This window comes from Gorilla gorilla, chromosome 19 (genome assembly GCF_029281585.2).
Source record: "Gorilla gorilla gorilla isolate KB3781 chromosome 19, NHGRI_mGorGor1-v2.1_pri, whole genome shotgun sequence".
NCBI classification, from domain to species: Eukaryota; Metazoa; Chordata; class Mammalia; order Primates; family Hominidae; genus Gorilla; species Gorilla gorilla.
Window position 1 is genome coordinate 73,648,285 of NC_073243.2, and position 19,009 is coordinate 73,667,293.

Below are 19,009 nucleotides of genomic sequence, written 5' to 3' on the forward strand. Positions count from 1 at the left end.
TTGCGTCTTTTCTCAGCTCCTGGCAGAGCTGAAGCGAGTTAAGCCGACGTTGGTCGGGGAGAGGGAGGCGGTGCGCTGCCCGCTCTGTGTCCTCGCCCCGGAGCCCAGCAGGGGTGCTCGGGGCGTGGTGGCTCCGGGCGGAGGAGTGCATTACCTGGTTTTCGGATGGCCGCTCGGAGCGACACCGCGCCGGGTCCGAGGCTGGAAGCCAGGAGCAGGAGCCGGAGCAAGACGCCTCGGATTAAATCCATTTCGCCGCCGGCGCCTGCAAAGTTTCACCAAGTCCCGGGCGCACACGGAAAGGGCGTCTCCGGGGGCGCGTGGGGGACGCGGCCCCAACGGATCCCCGGGCCGGGACGAGGAGATGGGGGGCTGCGAGGGCTGGGCCCGGAACCACGGGCAGTTCCAAGAGGTAGGACTGCAGCCGGGAGGTCGGCGTGCGCGAGTGAAGCCGGCTGCAAGCGGCAGGGCTTTTCGCGGGGGCGGGGGCGACGAAGGAGGCCGACTGGGAGGGAAGGGCTGGCCGCGGGAGGGAGGGAGGCTCGACCGGCCCGGGGATGAAATTACAATCGAGTGGAAGTGAGAGGGGCAGGCCCTGAAACCTTCACTCCTCGCCCACCTCGGAAGCAGACAGCCCGCCCCTCACCCTCTCTAGCGACCCCCAGCGCAGCCCTTCCCCGCTGGTGACCTAGATTGGGGACCTGGGAGGGAACGACTTCAAGCACTGGAGACGCAGGGCAGGAGTTAGGCGACTGCGGGTCCAGGACCCTCCGCGGTCCTCACCCTGAAATCTTGGGGTGCCCCCCACCCCACCTGGGCCCTCCTCCTGCCGCACCCCTCTAGGGTCGCCTCCACCCAGTCTGGCGACTTTTTCTAACACCTCAAAGGTTGCTGTAGTTGGTCCAGCGCACTTGGGGGATGCGAGGGGTAGACGGGGGTCTGTGATTTGCAAGTGGGGTGGGGGTGAGAGGAAGAGAGGCGGGACCGTCCCGGGTCTGAGGCGCTAAGAAGATAAATGGGATTTAAGGCTCGCAGATGGAGAGCTGAGGCCAGGCCGCTCAGACTGGGACGCCGGGTGGAGATTAGGGCCTGGAGCGGGGGAGTGGGGGCCCTTCCCGGCAGAGGAAGGCAACTTGAGACCCTCCTGGGTAGGAGATGAAACTCCAAGTTAAGCCTGGCGTCTTAGGGAGGGACGCGAGCTCGAGCCCCCAGGCGGACCGAGAAAAGCCCTTGGGCGGCGCCCAGCTGGGGCTGGGGCAGGGGGCCGGGGCGGGGTCCTGGCCTCTGATCCCGGGATCGGGCTTCCTGGGTTGTCTCCCTGAATGGAGAAAGACTCTCTCCTCCGCTGAATTTGCTGCCCCAGGACTCAGTAAAATGTACCTTTTGCCAGATTTCGCGGTAGTGCCTGGAGAGGGGAGACCCTGCCTGGGACACACGTCCCGTTGCATACTGGCGTTCTGACCTCCAAACCAGCGAGAAGAGAAAGCAGATACAATAAATAAACCAAGAGGGAATAAACTTAGAGGCAAACGCGGCCCTCGGCAGTTCCTGGGGAAAGATCAAAGGCCGTAGGAAGTGCCCCGCAGAGGAAATCTGCAGTCACCAGCGAGAGGACCGCGCCCGCCCCCTCCCCACCTTGCAGCGCTGCCAGGACTCAGTGGGCGTCCTGGCTCTTCACAGTTAGCTTATGTTTGGGAGCGCGGGAGGAAACAATGTTGACTGATACATTCTTCTCCCCTCCCCAGCCCCCCAAACACACACACACAGGATTTCTACTCCCTCTTTTAAGAATGAAATATCCCCTGGCTGGAGAGTTTGTAATGAGCTCCATCTTGTTAGTTAGCAAAGCTGAGTGTGTTCCCTTATGTGTTGGCATTTTCAAGTGTGCAACTGTCTGTTCACAAATAAATTCAAAGTCCCCTCCAACTTGAGTATTTGGAAGTTTTAGCTGTGACACCAAAGCTTGTCCTCTTACATAGAACTGGAGCAAAGTTCAGACAGAACTATGCTTTTCACGTCCAAGGTGACCATAAAGCCGGCCACTAAGCTAAGCAAAGTGACTGCCCCCAAGGCTGCTAGTCTCAAAGGTCTCAAAATCATAGACTTTTTAGCATTACCAGGAGCCCTAAAGGTCATCTAGGCCATGCCTCCACTCCACACAGGAGTCTGCTTTCAGCATTGGTGTCGGGTCGTGCCACCTCCCTTTGAACTCCACCTGTGTGAGAGAGCTCCTCCAGCGCCAGCTGAGAAGTTGCCGGAGGTCTTTCTTTATGCGAAAGTGATTTCTTATCTCAGACTTAATGTGGCACCCAGAACCAAGCAAGTGTTGCAATGCAGATGCCTCCCATGCAGGCTTTCCTACTTAAAAATGATTCTCTGTGATGCTGAAACTGGAAGTAATAATAATCGTTGATATTATGGCTACCATTTATTTAACGTCTTCTATGTACCAGACCTTCTTTGAAGTGCATTTTAATCCCAGTAACAACCATACCAGGAAGATACTGTTATTACTATTCTCGCCTTTTACAGATGAGGAACCTGAAGCATGGAAAGGTTAAGAAACTTGCCCAAGGTCATGCAGCTCCCATGCAGCGCTTGAATCCAAGGGGTCTGATTCCAGCCTTCAGGCTTTTGAGAGAACAATGTGGAAAGTAAACACAGCAGTGGACTGAGAGGATCAGGAGATGTGGGTGTTTAATCCTAGGCTCTGAGTATAGTGTGCCTTGGTAAAAATGAATGGGCTGGACGAAACAATCAGTAAATTCCAGGTTTTGCTTTCTCTTTAATAGCTGATAAAATAGCATCATCTAATCTAAGCTACCTTTACTCCGAATGTGCCTTTTAAAAGACCCTGTGCAAATTGTCCACTGCAAATTTCGCAAGCCTGGGCAGCCTTATTGCCAATGTCCTCCACATGTGCCCACACCACCTTGGCATCCCTGGCCCTGGGCCTCCCTTCCATTTTTTGCAGATGACCATAGGCGATTTGGGAAATAGGCTTGGTTTCTTCAGAGGCCCCTCTTGTTTTTTCCTTGGGGAAAAACAACATTAGATTATATTGTTGTATTTTTACCTCTGAGGGCCTGCAAACACTCTGGATCATCAGGCCATTGAGATAAGACCTTATTTCACAAAATCTGCTTCAAATCTAGAGCACATGTTACATTAAACTTATTCCCTTCCTTTGCAGTTCAAATCGCATCCTCCAAGGGAACTGGAAGATTCCCTCTCCTTCCAGTTTGACAACCAACTATGGCATTTGTAAATCTGACTAAAGACAAATAGAACACTTGCCTTTCACTCTCTTCCTGCTTTCTGAGAGGAGGGGAACTAAAGAGGGGCCAAGAGGCTTTGAATGTTTCATTAAAAAAAAAAAAAATCTGTTCAAATTCACTGGAGGTCTAAACTCAATTAATAAGGTTGCCAGTAGAAGAGTGACCTGCCTACTGTGCTCATTATCATGGAAGAGGAATCTGACCTTTGCTGCATGGAATAGATTTGGAGGCTGGTAGAAGAAAGTAAAGGCAAACTTATCAATTATAGAATGTTTATTAAGACTCTAAATGAGAGTGACAAAGAGGCAGCAGCCAAGAATCATCTTTTGATTTATTTTTCTAAATTGGTTATATCTACATGTAAAATTTGAAATGCGGATCAGGCAGAGTGTATAGAGAAAAATAAGTTTCCTTTTCTTCCTTCTACCATCACCAGTTTCTTGGATATCCTTCTAGAGATGGTCTATGAATGGACAAGCTAATTATATACACGTATATTTAACACAACCAAGAGCATCTTCTACGTACTTCTTAACCTGATGATCCTTCCAAATCAGCAGATACAGATCTGCCTCCTTCTTACTAACTGCTGAATAATATTCTACATGTGATATGTAATTTATTTGTTCTTTCTTCTGTTGTTTCCAATTATTATAAACAACAGGCATGAATGACACTGAATATGTAATAAGTTGCACATGTTATAGTAGACTGTAGGGTTCATTTCTAGACTAACCATGCTCGGTCAAACAGTAAATGCCTTTTCAATTTTGATAATTTGGCTACATTTCCTCCCAAGGAGGTTGTACTATTTTACTCCCCAATAAGCAGTATATGTGCCTAACTAATTCCGTGAACTCTCACCAACGTAGTGTCTTCTCAAACTAGAAATATAAATATACATATATTTATATGTTACATTTTAATCAAGATGCAACATACAAAAGTATCAAATAGTAAGTGTACCAATTGATGAATTATAGCAAAGTGAGCACACTTGTATAACTTTATTAAGTACTCCCCAGATCAAGGAATAGGATATGACCAGCACCCCCACAAAGCCCTCTTCATGCTTCCTCTCTAGAAGTGTATATTTTTGAAGAAGGGTGAGGGATGAGAATTCTAACCTCCCATTTACCTTTAATTAAAACACACAAATAAAAGTAGATCAGTAAAAATAAGTAAACACTCTCCCTACACCAATGTAAAACAAACATTGAGACTGAATCCCATTATGTGTAAGTCTCTGTGCTAAGAACAGAAATAATATATTAGAGAAAATGCAACAATATTTTTTGCACTCAAGAAGACTACAAATTTGTTGGGAGACGAAGACAGTTGCACTGCCAATTGTTCCGTAAAGCAGAACAAAGGAAGCCCTAAATAAGAGTGCAAATAATGTGCTATTGGGTTGAGTGACAAAGACCCTGTATTACAAATGATAACATACATAATAAGATACTGTATAATGCATAGCCGTCTGCTATACATTATGTCCTCCTTGCTTATACTTGATTATAATTAAGTATGTAATCAGTGGACTGGACTGACAAAGCAAACATGTGTAATAAACCCCCAGATCAAGAAATAAAACAATACCAGCACCCCAAAAGCCTTTCATTCTTCCTACTAACTGTAACCTACCCTACAACCAAATAGGTAACCATTTTCCTGATTTCTAGCACCTAGATTATTTTGGCCTGGTTTTGAACTTTATATAGATGGAATCATGCAGTAATGTAATCACTTATTCCTCTTTTACTCAACATTATGTTTGAAAAAATTCATCCAAGTTGTGTGGTTATTCATGTTCATTGCTGTGTAGTATTCCATTATATAAATGTATCACAATTTGTTTATCCATTTCACTCCTGATAGACATTTGGGTTGTTTCTAGTTTGGAACTACAACCAAAGATGTTGCTGTGATCATTCTTGGATGTGTCTTTGGCAGACATATGTATGTGTATCTGCTGTGTATACCTGTGAGCAGAATTATTAGGTTATATGATAGGCATATGTTTAGGTTTGGAAGGTACTGTCAAACAGTTTTCCAAAGTGGCTATATTCATTTACACTCCCATCAAAGTATATGAGAGTTCTAGTCATTCAAAAATCATACCAACACTTGATGTTGTTTGTCCTTTTCGTTTTAGCCATTTTGTTGCATGTTAATAATACCACATTGTGGTTTTAACTTGTGTTTCCTTGAAAACAAGTCGAGCACCTTTTCACTTCTTTATTGGTTATTGTATATCCTATTTTGTGAAGTGCCTATTCATGTCTTTTGCCCATTTTTCTATTGGGTTTTCTACTTATTTCTCATTGATTTGTGGAAATTCTTCATATATTCTGGATACAATTTAGAGGAGTTTTTCTGTTGTAGTTGAATATATTGGTAATATTTTCTTCACTCTGTCTTGGCTTTTAACTCTCCTGATGACTTTTAATGAACAGAAACCCTAGTTTTAATGTAGTATGATTGATCGATTTTTTTCATTTATAGCTAGCAACTTGCCCCAGGTCACAAAGACATTATTCCATTTTTTCTTTGAAAAGCTTAATTGCTTACCTTCTACATTTAGATCCGCAATAGATTTTTATGTATGATGTGAGGTAGTGCTCACAGCCTTTTTAACTTGATGCTCCCTCCTGATTTTGATATGGGCAGCTGCATCTCCACAGGGAGGAGATGTGGTTTGCAGGATGTGGCTTCTGTGCTGTATGTTCTCTGCCAGCGTCAGCCAAGCTGAGGCTCAGGGCTAAAGCTAGGACTACACATCTCACCTGGGATAAGCCCTCTAGATTGCCACCCTGCATTATGTGTTTTGGATGAAGCTCTATGTGTTTACAACAAAGCCAATCTGCCCCCAAATATCACACTTAATGAAGTATTTTACAAATATCTTCATGAAATTTCTGTCGTTTGAAATACTCCCATGGGTTAAAACTATGACTCATTTATGACTTATAGCCCTTCTATTCCAAAAATCATGGGAGAGAAATGTTTTAAGAACTTTTATCCAGGTGGTCCCTCTTAAAATGGACATATGTTTCCTGAAGGGGAAGGAAGGGCTCATGAATACTGTGCCTGTTAACACAGTGGGGACTCATTTATTAGCTCATTTAGCTGTCACTTAGGACAGCAGCTCCAGGGTCTACAGCAAGTAGAGTAATATATGAGTTTAATAGTAATTTGGGGAGGAAAAATTTTCAGAATCTAGGATATAGATTGTTAGTAATAGCAAACCCCTGAAAGCAATAAAGGTAGCCATCATTGGAGAAGAGACTGGTAAAATAAATTGTGGAATGCAATAGATCACTCTACAGCTGTTTAAAAAAAAAGTGGGCTTTGGCTGGGTGCAGCAGGTGACTTACGCCTGTAATCCCAGCACTTTGGGAGGCCCGGCGGGCAGATCAGTTGAGGTCAGGAATTCGAGACCAGCCTGGCCAACATGTTGAAACTCCATCGCTACTAAAAATACAAAAATTAGTCGGGCATGGTGGCAGGTGCCTGTAGTCCCAGCTATTTGGGAGCCTGAGGCAGGAGAATCACCTGAATCTGGGAGACAGAGGTTGCAGCAAGCCGAAATCATGCCACTGCACTCTAGCCTAGTCAATAGAGCAAAACTCCATCTCAAAAATTAAAAAAAAAAAGGGCTTAGAGCTTCATGTGCTACAAGGAGAAAAGTGAATCCAGCAAATTTGGGCAGTGCAAATGTGTTAATGAGTGTGGGAAGAGGGCTGGAGTGTCTGAGGTGAATGGGGGAAAATTAGCATTTTGTTATTTTTCACTGCTTATGTTTTTAATCATAGGAAAGTCTATTTGGGTTCAAAAGAAAATATGAATGAATTTTAAAAGAATATAGGGGAGTCTAGGTGGAGTGCTTGGTGGGGCAGGAAGAAAGATGGGATCTGAGAAACCAAGAGACGAGATATAGATCCTGAACACCTTAGGAGAAAGAGAGGATGAAGAGCTGGAAACTGGCACTCCCAAGGGGGAGGTGGGCATGAAAAGCAGACCTCACAAGTTATATGGTTCTGTCTAGAGCTGCCAGATTGGATGAGCAAGAAAAATAGACATGCACACGCCAGGGTCTCTCCCTGTATTTTCAGGAATATGGAGAAGCCATCGTCTTCCTGAAAATACAGGGAGACCCCCTGTCGTGTGCATGTCTTGAAGATGTCAGGGATCCTCCAGGGTCCTGTGACCTCCACCTAACCATGAACCACACAGGACACAACAAAATGAGAGGGCCCCAAAGTGGCCAAATGCAACTGCGTACCATGCTAACAGGCATCTCTTTGGAGACTCACACACAATTTCAAACGCAGGGCTAGTTTGTGAAATGACACGGCAGCAAGGAGATCTCCACGGAGTAGAGGTCAGGAGATCTGCACTCTCATTCCATTTCTGTCACTATTGTCAGTGGGACTTTAGCAATTCCATCAACCACTCTATCCCTTATTCTTCTCCTCTGGGAATTGAAGATGTCGGATAAAATGCCACCTCAGTCTGTCCCAGGGCTCACGATCTCCACTCTCATGACAGAGCTGCTTTCCTTTTCCCAGGACAGGCAGATGTCACTTGTTAAACACAAAAGAGTCTTATAAATTTTTTATCAGGAAAAACTTTGAGGTTGGAAAGCAAGTCTCTAGCCAAAAAAGTAAAATGAAAACAAAACAAAATAAAATGCAGCATTTAATACACACACACAACACACACACACACACACACACACAAAGATGGCAGGACAAAAGCAATGCCTTGCCTCTGAGATGGTTGTAGGAAGCTGACTCACAGTTTTCAAGCCAGCCCTATTTAGTCCATCCAGAGAGCGGAAATGGCAGGCATGAGAAGGGAGGGCAGGGAAGACTCCTGTGGGGAGGTGAGCGTAGGAAGCAGAGAAATGCTGGCTTCGTTTCTGGCTTCTTCTGCAATGGTACAAACAAATGCAGATTTTCTGATGCCAAGAAAAAACCTGTAAAAAGAAGCAAAAGGCCAGTTTTTCAGTCTGAGTTTGATATTTTTATGTGTTTTCCTTTAAAAAGAAATTCAGCTTTTATTTTGGATTCAGGGGTACGTGTGCCGGTTTGTTAAATGGGTACTTTGTGTGATGCTAAGGTTTGAGGTACGACTGAGGTATGGATGATTACCCCATTACTGAACATAGTACCCAATAGGTAGTTTTTCAGCCCACACCCTCCTGCCTCCCCGCCCCTTCTAGTAGTTCCCAGTGTCTGTTGTTCCCGTATGTATGTCCATGTGTTTTTCTTAAAGGGGGAAGTAGGACAAAGGGGATGGAAGGATTTGTAAGTACAGTCTGATCAGTGAGTGTCGCCAAGTAGAAGGTGTCAAGAAGGTGACAAGTAGCTGAGTTAGGGTTAGCTATGTTATGGTTAGCTAGCTATGGTTAGGTTGGTACCCAGTCCCAGGGAAGGAAGGGTGTGAGAGAAAAGGGTTCAAGCCAGAGAAGAAGGTGGGTGGCATGTCAGGATGGCAGTGCTCGTGACAGGAAATAAGAACAGAATAATTTCAAAGGAAATTCCTTATCCAAAAAAGTAGGAGGGAATGGCTTAGATTCCTATTTTAAAATTAATTGACAATATGAACAAAGATCAACAGTTAAGAAGGAGGAAACAGCTTTGATTTCCTCCCCCCTGCAATAAAACATAACACCTACTTTAAAGGGTGTGCCCATCAGATAGGATAATCCAAGGCACGGTTCATGCCACACCCTTGAGCGTCACTGAATGTGGTTTGGCTTTATCATTCCATCAGTCACATCTATCACAGAGACAAGCTAAGTCCTCTCCAGAGTTAAACTCCAGAAGCACTAGTAGATTATTACTTGGATGGCACATGAGACTTAAGGCCAAAGATGAAGCTTTGATCCAGACACTTTGTACAGGAACTGGAAATAATGGAAAATCAAGGATTGTATTTTGGAACAATGAAAGATCTCCCCCAAAAGATAATGAACTACCAGAAGGGGATTCTCTGGGATAGGAATCACAGCTGAGCCATCTAAGGAAAGGAAAATGCACACAGGATACACCCACAACGGGTAGGAGTCACCATTAAGTCCTGGCTCCTCCTGGGAACAGCTAGCCCATTCATATTTTCCTTTAGCTTTAGTGCCTCTTAATTTATCCAGTATGCCTGTTTTTCATGTTCCCTGTTTCTAATCTTTATTACTTGTTATATGTCTTTAGATGAGTCACATTGCCTATCTGACATGAGTTTCCTGGGCTTAACTGGTAGAGCACAGGATCCTTCTCAGCTCAGACATCCTTGTGTCTGTGTTTGGGCATGGCAGCTCCAGACACATCCTTCTCAGTTGTGCCCAGGTCCCAACTACTTATCCTTGAGAAATGCTATTAACATTAAAACTCTGATGTCAGAGTTGAAGGAATACACTAACATGATCGCTGAGTCCAGATGAACCCATGAAGAAAACTCAGAATGTGGAGATGTTGGCTTGTATGTAGTAGGCAAGCCTGTAAGTATTTGTTTGATGAACAGAGAAGTATGGCTTTAATCATTCTCTGGTCCTACCCTCTTTCATAATCATGGGGTTTCATTGAAAAAAAAAAAAACAACACAATTCAAGCTATCTACTTTCTTCAGGGTAAAAAGCAGATAGTGGTAAAATAATGACTTTTATTTCTAATGCAAATGAAAGTATTGGTATATGTATGTGTACCCCTGTATATGTACATGTATGTGTGCACCCATGCTAGTATGCTTGTGCACACCTGGGCTTTCCCAAGCGGTATAGGACTATATGGAGGGAAATGAGGACAAGAACTGTCCCTGAAGTCAAGAAAAAGATTAGCAGCACTCCCGACTCACTGGCCCTCCACCCACCAAATTATCCCTAAAAACTCTGATCCCCAAATGCTTGAGGAGGCTGATTTGAGTAATAATAAAATCCAGATCTCCCATTAAAAAATGAAAAAAGAAAACAGATTCGAAGTGGAGAAAGGAATAAAAATGGAAGATGTGGATAGCAGGAAGAACATTGTCGCCTATATTCCAGAAAGTCCACAGAATTAGCTCACCAGTTTGATAGATTGGTCTCAAATTTTAACTGTTTAGTATTTTAATGACAAGTCAAGTAGATAAGCAAAGTTGCCAGTCCAAACTGGTGGCTCCTTCTAGGTGTGCCCTTCTTTAAGAAATCTGATTTTATATAAAAGATTCATTTGGGAAATGATTGGGATTTTTAAATAATTTTTTTAAAATTTTAGGGAAGTAATCACTACAGGGCAATTTTCCAAGTGTTTTTGACTTGGGAGTAGAATAGACCCTTAAGCTAAAATGTTAGTTTTAATTTCAATTTCTGTATCTTCAAATAGAAAGATAAAGCATTATTGAAATGAAAATATAAGCTGGTAAAAAAAAGTAGAATATATGTACCAAAATTGAGATTTAATTAAAAAGACAAACATTATATTATTGAAAGAAAATGATCATACTTAGAAAAAAAGCCCTCTTAAAATGCTCTTCATCTTCTCACATTTTCTTGGGAAGCCAAGCTGCAGGTTCAGCGATGGAGAGCAGAAATACTCTATGAGCACACCCATGTTCATGGCAGCGCTGCTCACAATAGCCAGGAGGTGGAAGCAGCCTAAACATCCCTCAGCAAATGAGTGGATAAGGAAAATGCGGTATATATGTACATACACTGGAATATTATTAATAATTCAGCCTTAGAAGGGAATCCTGCAGTCTGTGAGACATGGCTAAACCTGGAGGACGCTCTGCTAAATGAAATAAACCAGTCACAGCAGGACAAATACTGCATAATTCCTCTTATATGAGGTATCTAAAATAGCCAACTCTTAGAAGCAGAGAATAGAATGGTGGTTGCCAGGGGATGAGGGGAAGAGGAAATAGAGAGTTGCTAATCAATGAGTATAAAGCTTCAGTTAAGCAAGATAAATACGTTCCAGAGATCTGCTGTGCAATGTTGTGTCTATAAATGACAATACTGTGCTGTACATTTAAAACTCTGTTAAGATCACATGTGTTCTTACTACAATCAGAAAGTTAATGTTTACATAAAAGAAAAAGAAAATAAATATTCTAAGCCTCTTTGCACCTCTTCAGGCACCCAAAACACAATTCCTTCTGTCTACAATACTTGCTTAGTCTAAAGAGTAAAGTTTAATAGCACATTATCTCTAAAAATTACATGTTGGGTAATTTAAAGAACTGATCGTCAACTTTTCAAATCCCTAAAGCGTCTATAAATCTGTCGCATGTATCTGATTCATTCTTAAACAACACTCTAATGTGTTTATCCAGATTTGAAGGTTAGCTAGCAGGAAATGGGAGGCAGAAGATGTGATAGGATTTTATCCTCAAAATCTAAATTAATTAGATTTATTTATTTTGAAAAATTATTTAGTTTGCAAAAACAAATATGTATGAAGGAGAGTTTGTAAGGTATACATTTTCTTTTTTTCTTTTCTTTTTTTTTTTTTTTTTTTTTTTGAGACAGAGTCTTGCTCTGTTGCCCAGGCTGGAGTACAGTGGCGTGATCTCGGTTCACTGCAACCTCTGCCTCCCAGGTTCATGTGATTCTTCTGCCTCAGCCTCCTGAGTAGCTGGGACTACAGGTGTGTGTCACCACACCCGGCTAATTTTTGCATATTTAGTAGAGATGGGGTTTCACCATATTGGCCAGACTGGTCTCAAACTCCTGACCTCAGGATCCGCCCGCCTCAGCCTCCCAAAGTGCTGGGATTATAGTGAGCCACCGCACCCAGTCCCAAGCTATACATTTTCTAAATTTTAATATGTGAGTGACACTCATTAGAATCTAAAATGTTAAACCTTCCAAATTTATGTATTATTGAGGATTTATTTTGTGTTATATTTTTATTAATAGCACATTAATATATAACTATGTACTATTAATTTTCCTTTTAAAATAACACTTTCTCCTTCTCCCTAAATTTTCTGCTGATTATGTGTTTAGTCTCTTCAGAATTACTTGCTAACATTAAGCATATATTCCCAAACAACAATTATTCTAATGCAGCACTACCTAAATAAAGCTAGCTAATTTAAAAGCTAATAATGTGTTCACAAAATTATATTCTTTTAAATCTTGCAAAAAATCCAGATTTCAGTTTGTTAAGCAGTAATGTCACAAACGAAAGGGCTTATTACTCAAGAGGATTATTGAGTTTAGGAAAACAGCCAGTAGCTTTTGTGGCCGGCAAGATCATAACATTAACAAAATTTCTTTTAGATCTATCAGGCCAAGGACTAGACTGGGGACCCCACGCTCAGCTGACAGAGCCCACAACCGCAGCAGCTGTAGAGTGTCTTACCTCCCCACACTTCCCTCACCCCACAGCACCATGAATAAGGAAGCAAGAGAAAGTGCTAGAAACCTGCAGAGGGTTGGCCACAGGAGAGCTTCGGGTTCTTGGCCTGGCTCAGTTCCGTCTTGCCCAAGGTAACTTGATTGACCAAGAACTGGTCACCAGAAGGCATGAAGTCTGCCCCTTAGCAACTGTCTTCACATCCTCCCCTCTCATCTCATTTCCTAACTTCTGGCTTTCCCATCCCAGAATACTGTATCAATTGCCAAGCCTCTAGTATAGGATATTAGAGAGTTAGCAATAAATTATTTATGCTGATAAAAAAAATAAACCCTATTTCCAAGCAAAGTATAAATGGGAGATAACAGTTTTGGCTTTCTGAGGGGATATTTGCATTTTCACAGGAAATCAAAGCAAGGAAAAAAGTAGATAACCTAAGATGCAAATGAATGGCTCTGGATCAGTAGTTCAAAGCTTGGCTGCACATTCGAATCACTTGGGGGAACTTCATAAAATACCAATGCCTTGGTTCCATCTGCAGAGATTCCGGTTATATCAGTCAGGGATGAGGCCTCAGCGCTGGGATTTTTCAAATCTCCCCAAGTGATTTTAATGTGCAATCAAAGTTGGGAACCATTGTTCTAGAATGAGAGGACATCTAGAGTGATGTCCTGAAGCTGGAAGGTGAAGGTTGATGAGCACTTTCGGGTAGCTGGGAGGAGGATGCTGCAGACAAGACTTCTGCCTCAGGTGGGAGGCTGGTCTGGAGCAGCCCTTCTGCAACTTTCATGTACACACTCATCTCTTGTGATCTTGTTAAAATGCAGATTCTGATTCAGCAGTCAGGGTGCTCCTGAGATTCTGCATTGCTAGCAAGCTCCCCGATGATGCCTGTGCTGCTGATCTGAAGACTGCATTTGAGTGGCAAGGGTCTACATGACCTCAAAGATCCTTTCCAATCCTGAGGTTCTATGATTCTCTGAATTGAAAGCATCAGGCTTGGGGACACAGGTTTCCAGAGAGGGAACCTGGAGGCTTGAATTTGCAGTATGATATCTGTCGAGCCCTGACAAGACAATAAACAAGTTTGGCAAGGAGTATAACTCCCTACGTACAGTTGAGGATTCAGATTGATACACACCTAACAGAGAAGCAGATGTTTTAAGGAAACAATTCAGAGCTCAAACGGAAGTTCAGATCAAGGAACCAATGAGCCTATTCAAATGTGCTCCTGCGTAGAGTTGGTGTAAGCTTAGAAATCCAGTCATAAGAGTAAGGTCTAAAAAGGTAGGAAAGAGAAGGGAATGTGTGATATTTAAACATATCAAATGATTTCAAACCCTCTACATTTTATATATTTTAAATTGCGGAACCATATTTGGACAAAAACTTTAAACATAAATGTAGTAAATGCATACACAGGAAAATCATAGTAGCTTGAAGTCAACGTGTTACATTGGGATGATTTATTCTAAAGCAATTTTAAAAATCTTTTAGGGTCTTGATAAAATATGTGTTTTTCCTTTTAATGATCTTCTATATCAAATGGTCTGTCTGGGGGTGGGGTAACACTTTTGGGCTGTTGGTTTTCAGAAGAGACTCTTATCTCCGCTGAGCCCATTGTTATGCACCACTATCAGATGAAGATGGGGCCGGGCACGGTGGCTCATGCCTGTAATCCCAGCACTTTGGGAGGCCAAGGCAGGTGGATCACATGAGGTCGGGAGTTTGAGACCAGCCTGACCAACATGGAGAAACCCCGTTTGTAAAAATACAAAAAATTAGCCGGGCATGGTGGTGTATGCCTGTAATCCCAGCTACTCGGGAGGCTGAGGCAGGAGAATCGCTTGGAGGCAGGAGAATCGCTTGAACTCAGGAGGCGGAGGTTGCGGTGAGCTGAGATCGCGTCATTGCACTCCAGCCTGGGCAACAAGAGCAGAACTCTGTGTCCAAAATAAATAAATAAATAAATAATAAATAAATAAATAAATAAGATGAAGATGAGGGTGTAACTCGCAACTAGAAAAAGGGACAGAATCTAGAGTTAGAATATTCTTACAGAATTTTGCAAGTCAGACATTTTACAAAGCACTAAAGCTTAATTCCACAATGAATGCTACAACTTTCACAATACTCTAGGATTCTTGAGGAATCTAAAGCAGTGGTTCTCAAAGTATGGTCTGGGGACAGTTCGTGGGCCCTCTAAGACCTTTTCAGGGGCTCTGTATGGTTACAGTTTTCTTATAATAATAATAAGATGTCATCTACCTTTTTGGCTCAAATTCTCTCATGATTATACTGTGGAGTTTTCCAGAGACTCCACATCATGCTATACACAAAGGATTGACTGAACAACTATCCTTTTTACGTTAACATGTAATGGGCTTAGTTAACTATTTTAAATAATTTAAAATTTCTTAGTTTTAATTTTTATTACGGTAAATATTGGCAGATGTAACATATGTATGCAAAAGCTTTTTGCCATCCTCAATAATATTTAAGAATGTAAAAAGGTCTTGAGACAAAAGAAAACAAAGCTTTGAACCACTGGTCTAGGGCCTTGCTTCTGAAAGTGTGGTCTGTGGACCAGTAGCATTGTCTGGGAGTCTGTTAAAAAGGCAGAATCTTAGTGCTACCTCAGATATACCGAGTCAGAATCTGCATTTTCACAGGGTCCCCAGGTGATTCCTATGCACAATTAGGTTGACAGGCATTGACCTATAGCTTTTACTTAGTTAATCATACTCTTGATACAGCATAATGATTAAAAATGTGGATGCTGGAGCTAGATTTCTTAGGTTTGAATTCCATCTTAACCACTCCCTAGCTGGGTGAATTTAGGCAAATTACACAGCTTTCTGTGCCTCAGTCTCCTCATTTGTAAAGTAGGGAAAATAATAGCAGCCAGCTCACAGAGTTGTTCTAGAGATAAATGAATTGATATATGAAAAAGTGTAGAATGGTGCCTTGCTTGCAATAAGCACTCACTACTCATTAAGTATTAGATGCTATTTCTACTTTAGGGGACAGAGATCCCAGCAACTTTCATATAATAAATCTGCTAAATGGATTTCCTGGCTGTTCAAAAAGGCCTAGGGAGCCCAGAGGCTACCTAAGGAAGTCAGGGATTTGATTCTGAAACTCCAAGAATGATGAGAGTTTCCAGATGAACTCAGCATGGAGAAGGCATGTCCAGTTGCAGAAACAGCAAGTGCAAAGGCGGAGAAGCCTGGGAGAGTGTGTTATGATGGAGGAAGGACAGTTTTCCTCACCAAAGCCTTTGAGCGTCACAAAAGAGGAAACAGAGACACAGAGAAGTTAAGGAACCGGACCAAGGTTACAGAGGTGCTACCAGGAGTGGTCGGGAGCCAAAGAAAAGCAAGTGGGTTCCTAAGTCTATGAACTTTTCCGCTGTGTGAAACAGCTTCTGTCTGTGATACCAACACTTTGAAATTTGTTGAAATTTGTTTTATGGCTAATAAGTGACCTATGTTTGTAAATCTTCCAGGTTCTCTACTTGGTGGGTACTGGTTTCAATTTGCATCAAATAAACCAAACTTATTATCTGAATTGTGCAAATCTAGATGGGATCAGATAAAGGGCTTATTTGATAAAGGGCTTATTTAAAGGCAAAGGAGTGCAGATTTCATCCTGTAAACAATGGAGAACTGAAGGCTTGTAACAGGGAGAGACATTTGGATTTCAAGATTATAAAGATCAGTCATTTGGATGTTGTAGCAAATTATATTCATGCAAAGTAATACCATGATGAAAAGGTGACAAGAGGCAGGAAACATGTAAATCAAAGAGCATGAAACACGAACAAGATCCTGCTAGGCATGCCTGGCCTCCAAGAAAGGAGGTCTTTGCCTACATGCATAGGTTGGGCATTTTTCTAAAAGGAGAGCTGGACCAAGAACAGATCTTTGTTAAATGCTATTTGGAGATCTGGAATTTAAATTGATCTTTAGCTAATGAGCCCTCTGACAAGCAGGTGTGTATGCTTTTTGTTTGTTTGTTTGTTTGTTTTGAGACAGAGTCTCGCTCTGTCCCCCAGGCTGGAGTGCAGTGGTGCAATCTCTGCTCACTGCAACCTCTGCCTCCTGGGTTCAAGCAATTCTCATGCCTCAGCCTCCGGAGTAGCTGGGATTACAGGTGCGCTCAACCACACCCAGCTAATTTTTTCTAATTTTAGTAGAGATGGGGTTTCACTATGTTGCCCAGGCTGGTCTCAAACTCCTGAGTTTAGGCAATCTGCCCACCTTTGTATTCCTAAGTGCTGGGATTACAGGCCTGAGCCACCGTGCCCGGCCAGGTGTGTATGTTTTAAACAACAGCAAAATCATAGAGTCTAAAACCTTGTTTGATAATGGGTAAAGTAGCCCAAAAGGTCGACCTGATCACACTCTCACCTCCATTCACGTGGAGTTGTGAACTCTGAATAAAATAAACACTCAGCAAATGTTTTCCCCTGCTTGCTACACACCCTGGAGCCCAGCATCCTTCATTCCCCAGTGCTAATTAAACCAGGCTTTCTGGGAAGTAACTGAATTAGTGGTTGACCAGAGGGATGGGGTTTCTCTTCCGCCTCTGTGGGAGTAGGTGCCTTTCCACACAGGAAAAAGGTAAATGAACACATCTGGATAATTAAAGTAAGGGGGAAAAACCATTGTTAAAGGCAATACTATATGGACAGAGAAAAAATCAGTGGTTGATAGAGGGGAGGGGAGGGGAGGAGCTGACTACAAGGGGGTGCAGTAGATTTTGGTGGGGGGATTGAATCATTCTGTAGTTTGACAGTGGTTACCCAGTTGTATGTGTTTGTCAAAATTTATAGAACTATATACTAAATGTAACTTATCTTCAATAAATCTGACTTTAAAAATTGCATATGATATCTTCTCCATTTCTGAAGTAGTTCTCTATTTCCTTAATGTACTTCTATAGCTAATATTTCCTGAGTGCTTAGGATTTGTCAGATGCAATGTTAAATACTTACTTAATATTATGTTGAGCCATTTCATATTAACGTCTTTATAGGTCAAAAGGCAGTCAAATATCAGCCATTCCGGGTGATTTAATCTAACAGTTACCATGACCCTTTGAGGTAGATACTATTATTATCTTCACTTTGAGATGGCAGAATGAGGCTCAGGATGGTTAAGTAATTTTCCCAAGAGCGCAGTGAGGAATGAAATCTGGGTCCAGAAGAATACATGTTCCGTAGAGAAAACTGGTGAAACACACAAAAAATCCAAAAAGGGAGATAAAAGACCCAAGCACAAACCATCACCCAAAGTGATAACATTTTAGTGTATGATCATCAAATATTTTTCTAAGCATTCAATAAAAGTTATTCTGATATTTTTTCATAATAATTGAGAAAACAATTATAGATATCAAATAAATACCATACAGTGGGGCTATAAATGAAGATTTTGGTCATATTTCAGTTTGCCAGGTATTTCGATAATTGAACAACAGTATAATGCTATTTTTTGTAACAAAAGTTTTAATTTTTTGCAGTCCATCTTCTTTTCTTCTTACTCCCTACTCCTTGACACTGGACTCAGCCTCACATATTTAAATGACTATTGAAAATTATCATGAATTTCCAATGCAATGGCAGCAAAAATGCTCTCACTAATCTAAACTTACAGGTGTCCAGGTAACTAATTACCACATTAATTTATCTTGAGAGCCCCCTTATCTTCCCTGTCTTGTGAGTCATTGATAACTTGCTGGCTTCAGATGAATTCACTGTCTCAGAAATAGAGAAAGAGCATTGTAGAGTTAATTCTAGCTGCCAGAGAAACTCGATAAGGCCCCAAGAAGCTTTTGGAAAATCAAAAAAACCTTAAAAAGGTCTTTAAACATAGTTTTTCATGTTTGGCCCAACAGAGCAATAATGCTTCTTTAAAGATAGCAGGAGTGTGAGCCAATCAATACACTATTAAGACACTGACAGCACTGAGATAGGATTACATGGTGAAGAAATTGTGAAACCTTTAACTTTTTCACTTTCAGCAAGAATTGAGGGAAGTGGCTTTTTAAAATTTATTTTTATCTGAATGGCCTTAGGTAATACAATTTTTTCATTTTAGGCTAGGAAGTTCACATAGAACCAAGAGATCAAGTTAACTTTTTATCTTTCTTTGTCACTATCTTTTTTGTGACTTTTCCCCCAAGTCTGGCCTGCTTCCCAGTTTAGGGAAAAAAGACAACTACTTACTCGGTAGAGTAAAGACTCTTTCCAATTATTGCCTTTACAAGAGTTTGAGCAGATTAACTTACAAAGTCACTTGGCTGCACTTACACATTAACCTGAGCTCTGAAACATTTTCTAAATAGAAGTAAGTGGCCTTTGAGAGATTTTTAAGGCTGGAAGGA

General features: G+C 41.9%; 1 protein-coding gene across 1 annotated transcript in view; it reads right to left on the reverse strand.

The window, feature by feature from the left end:
* The window catches only part of EGFLAM (EGF like, fibronectin type III and laminin G domains), a 207,631-nt gene extending 207,155 nt beyond the window's left edge, over window positions 1-476 (reverse strand). Inside the window, exon 1 of the mRNA XM_031003504.3 lies at window positions 155-476. Within this exon, the coding sequence (XP_030859364.3) occupies window positions 155-251 (97 nt within the window). The 5' untranslated portion in view covers window positions 252-476. The remainder of the gene's footprint in view (window positions 1-154) is intronic.
* Between the last annotated feature and the right edge of the window lie 18,533 nt (window positions 477-19,009).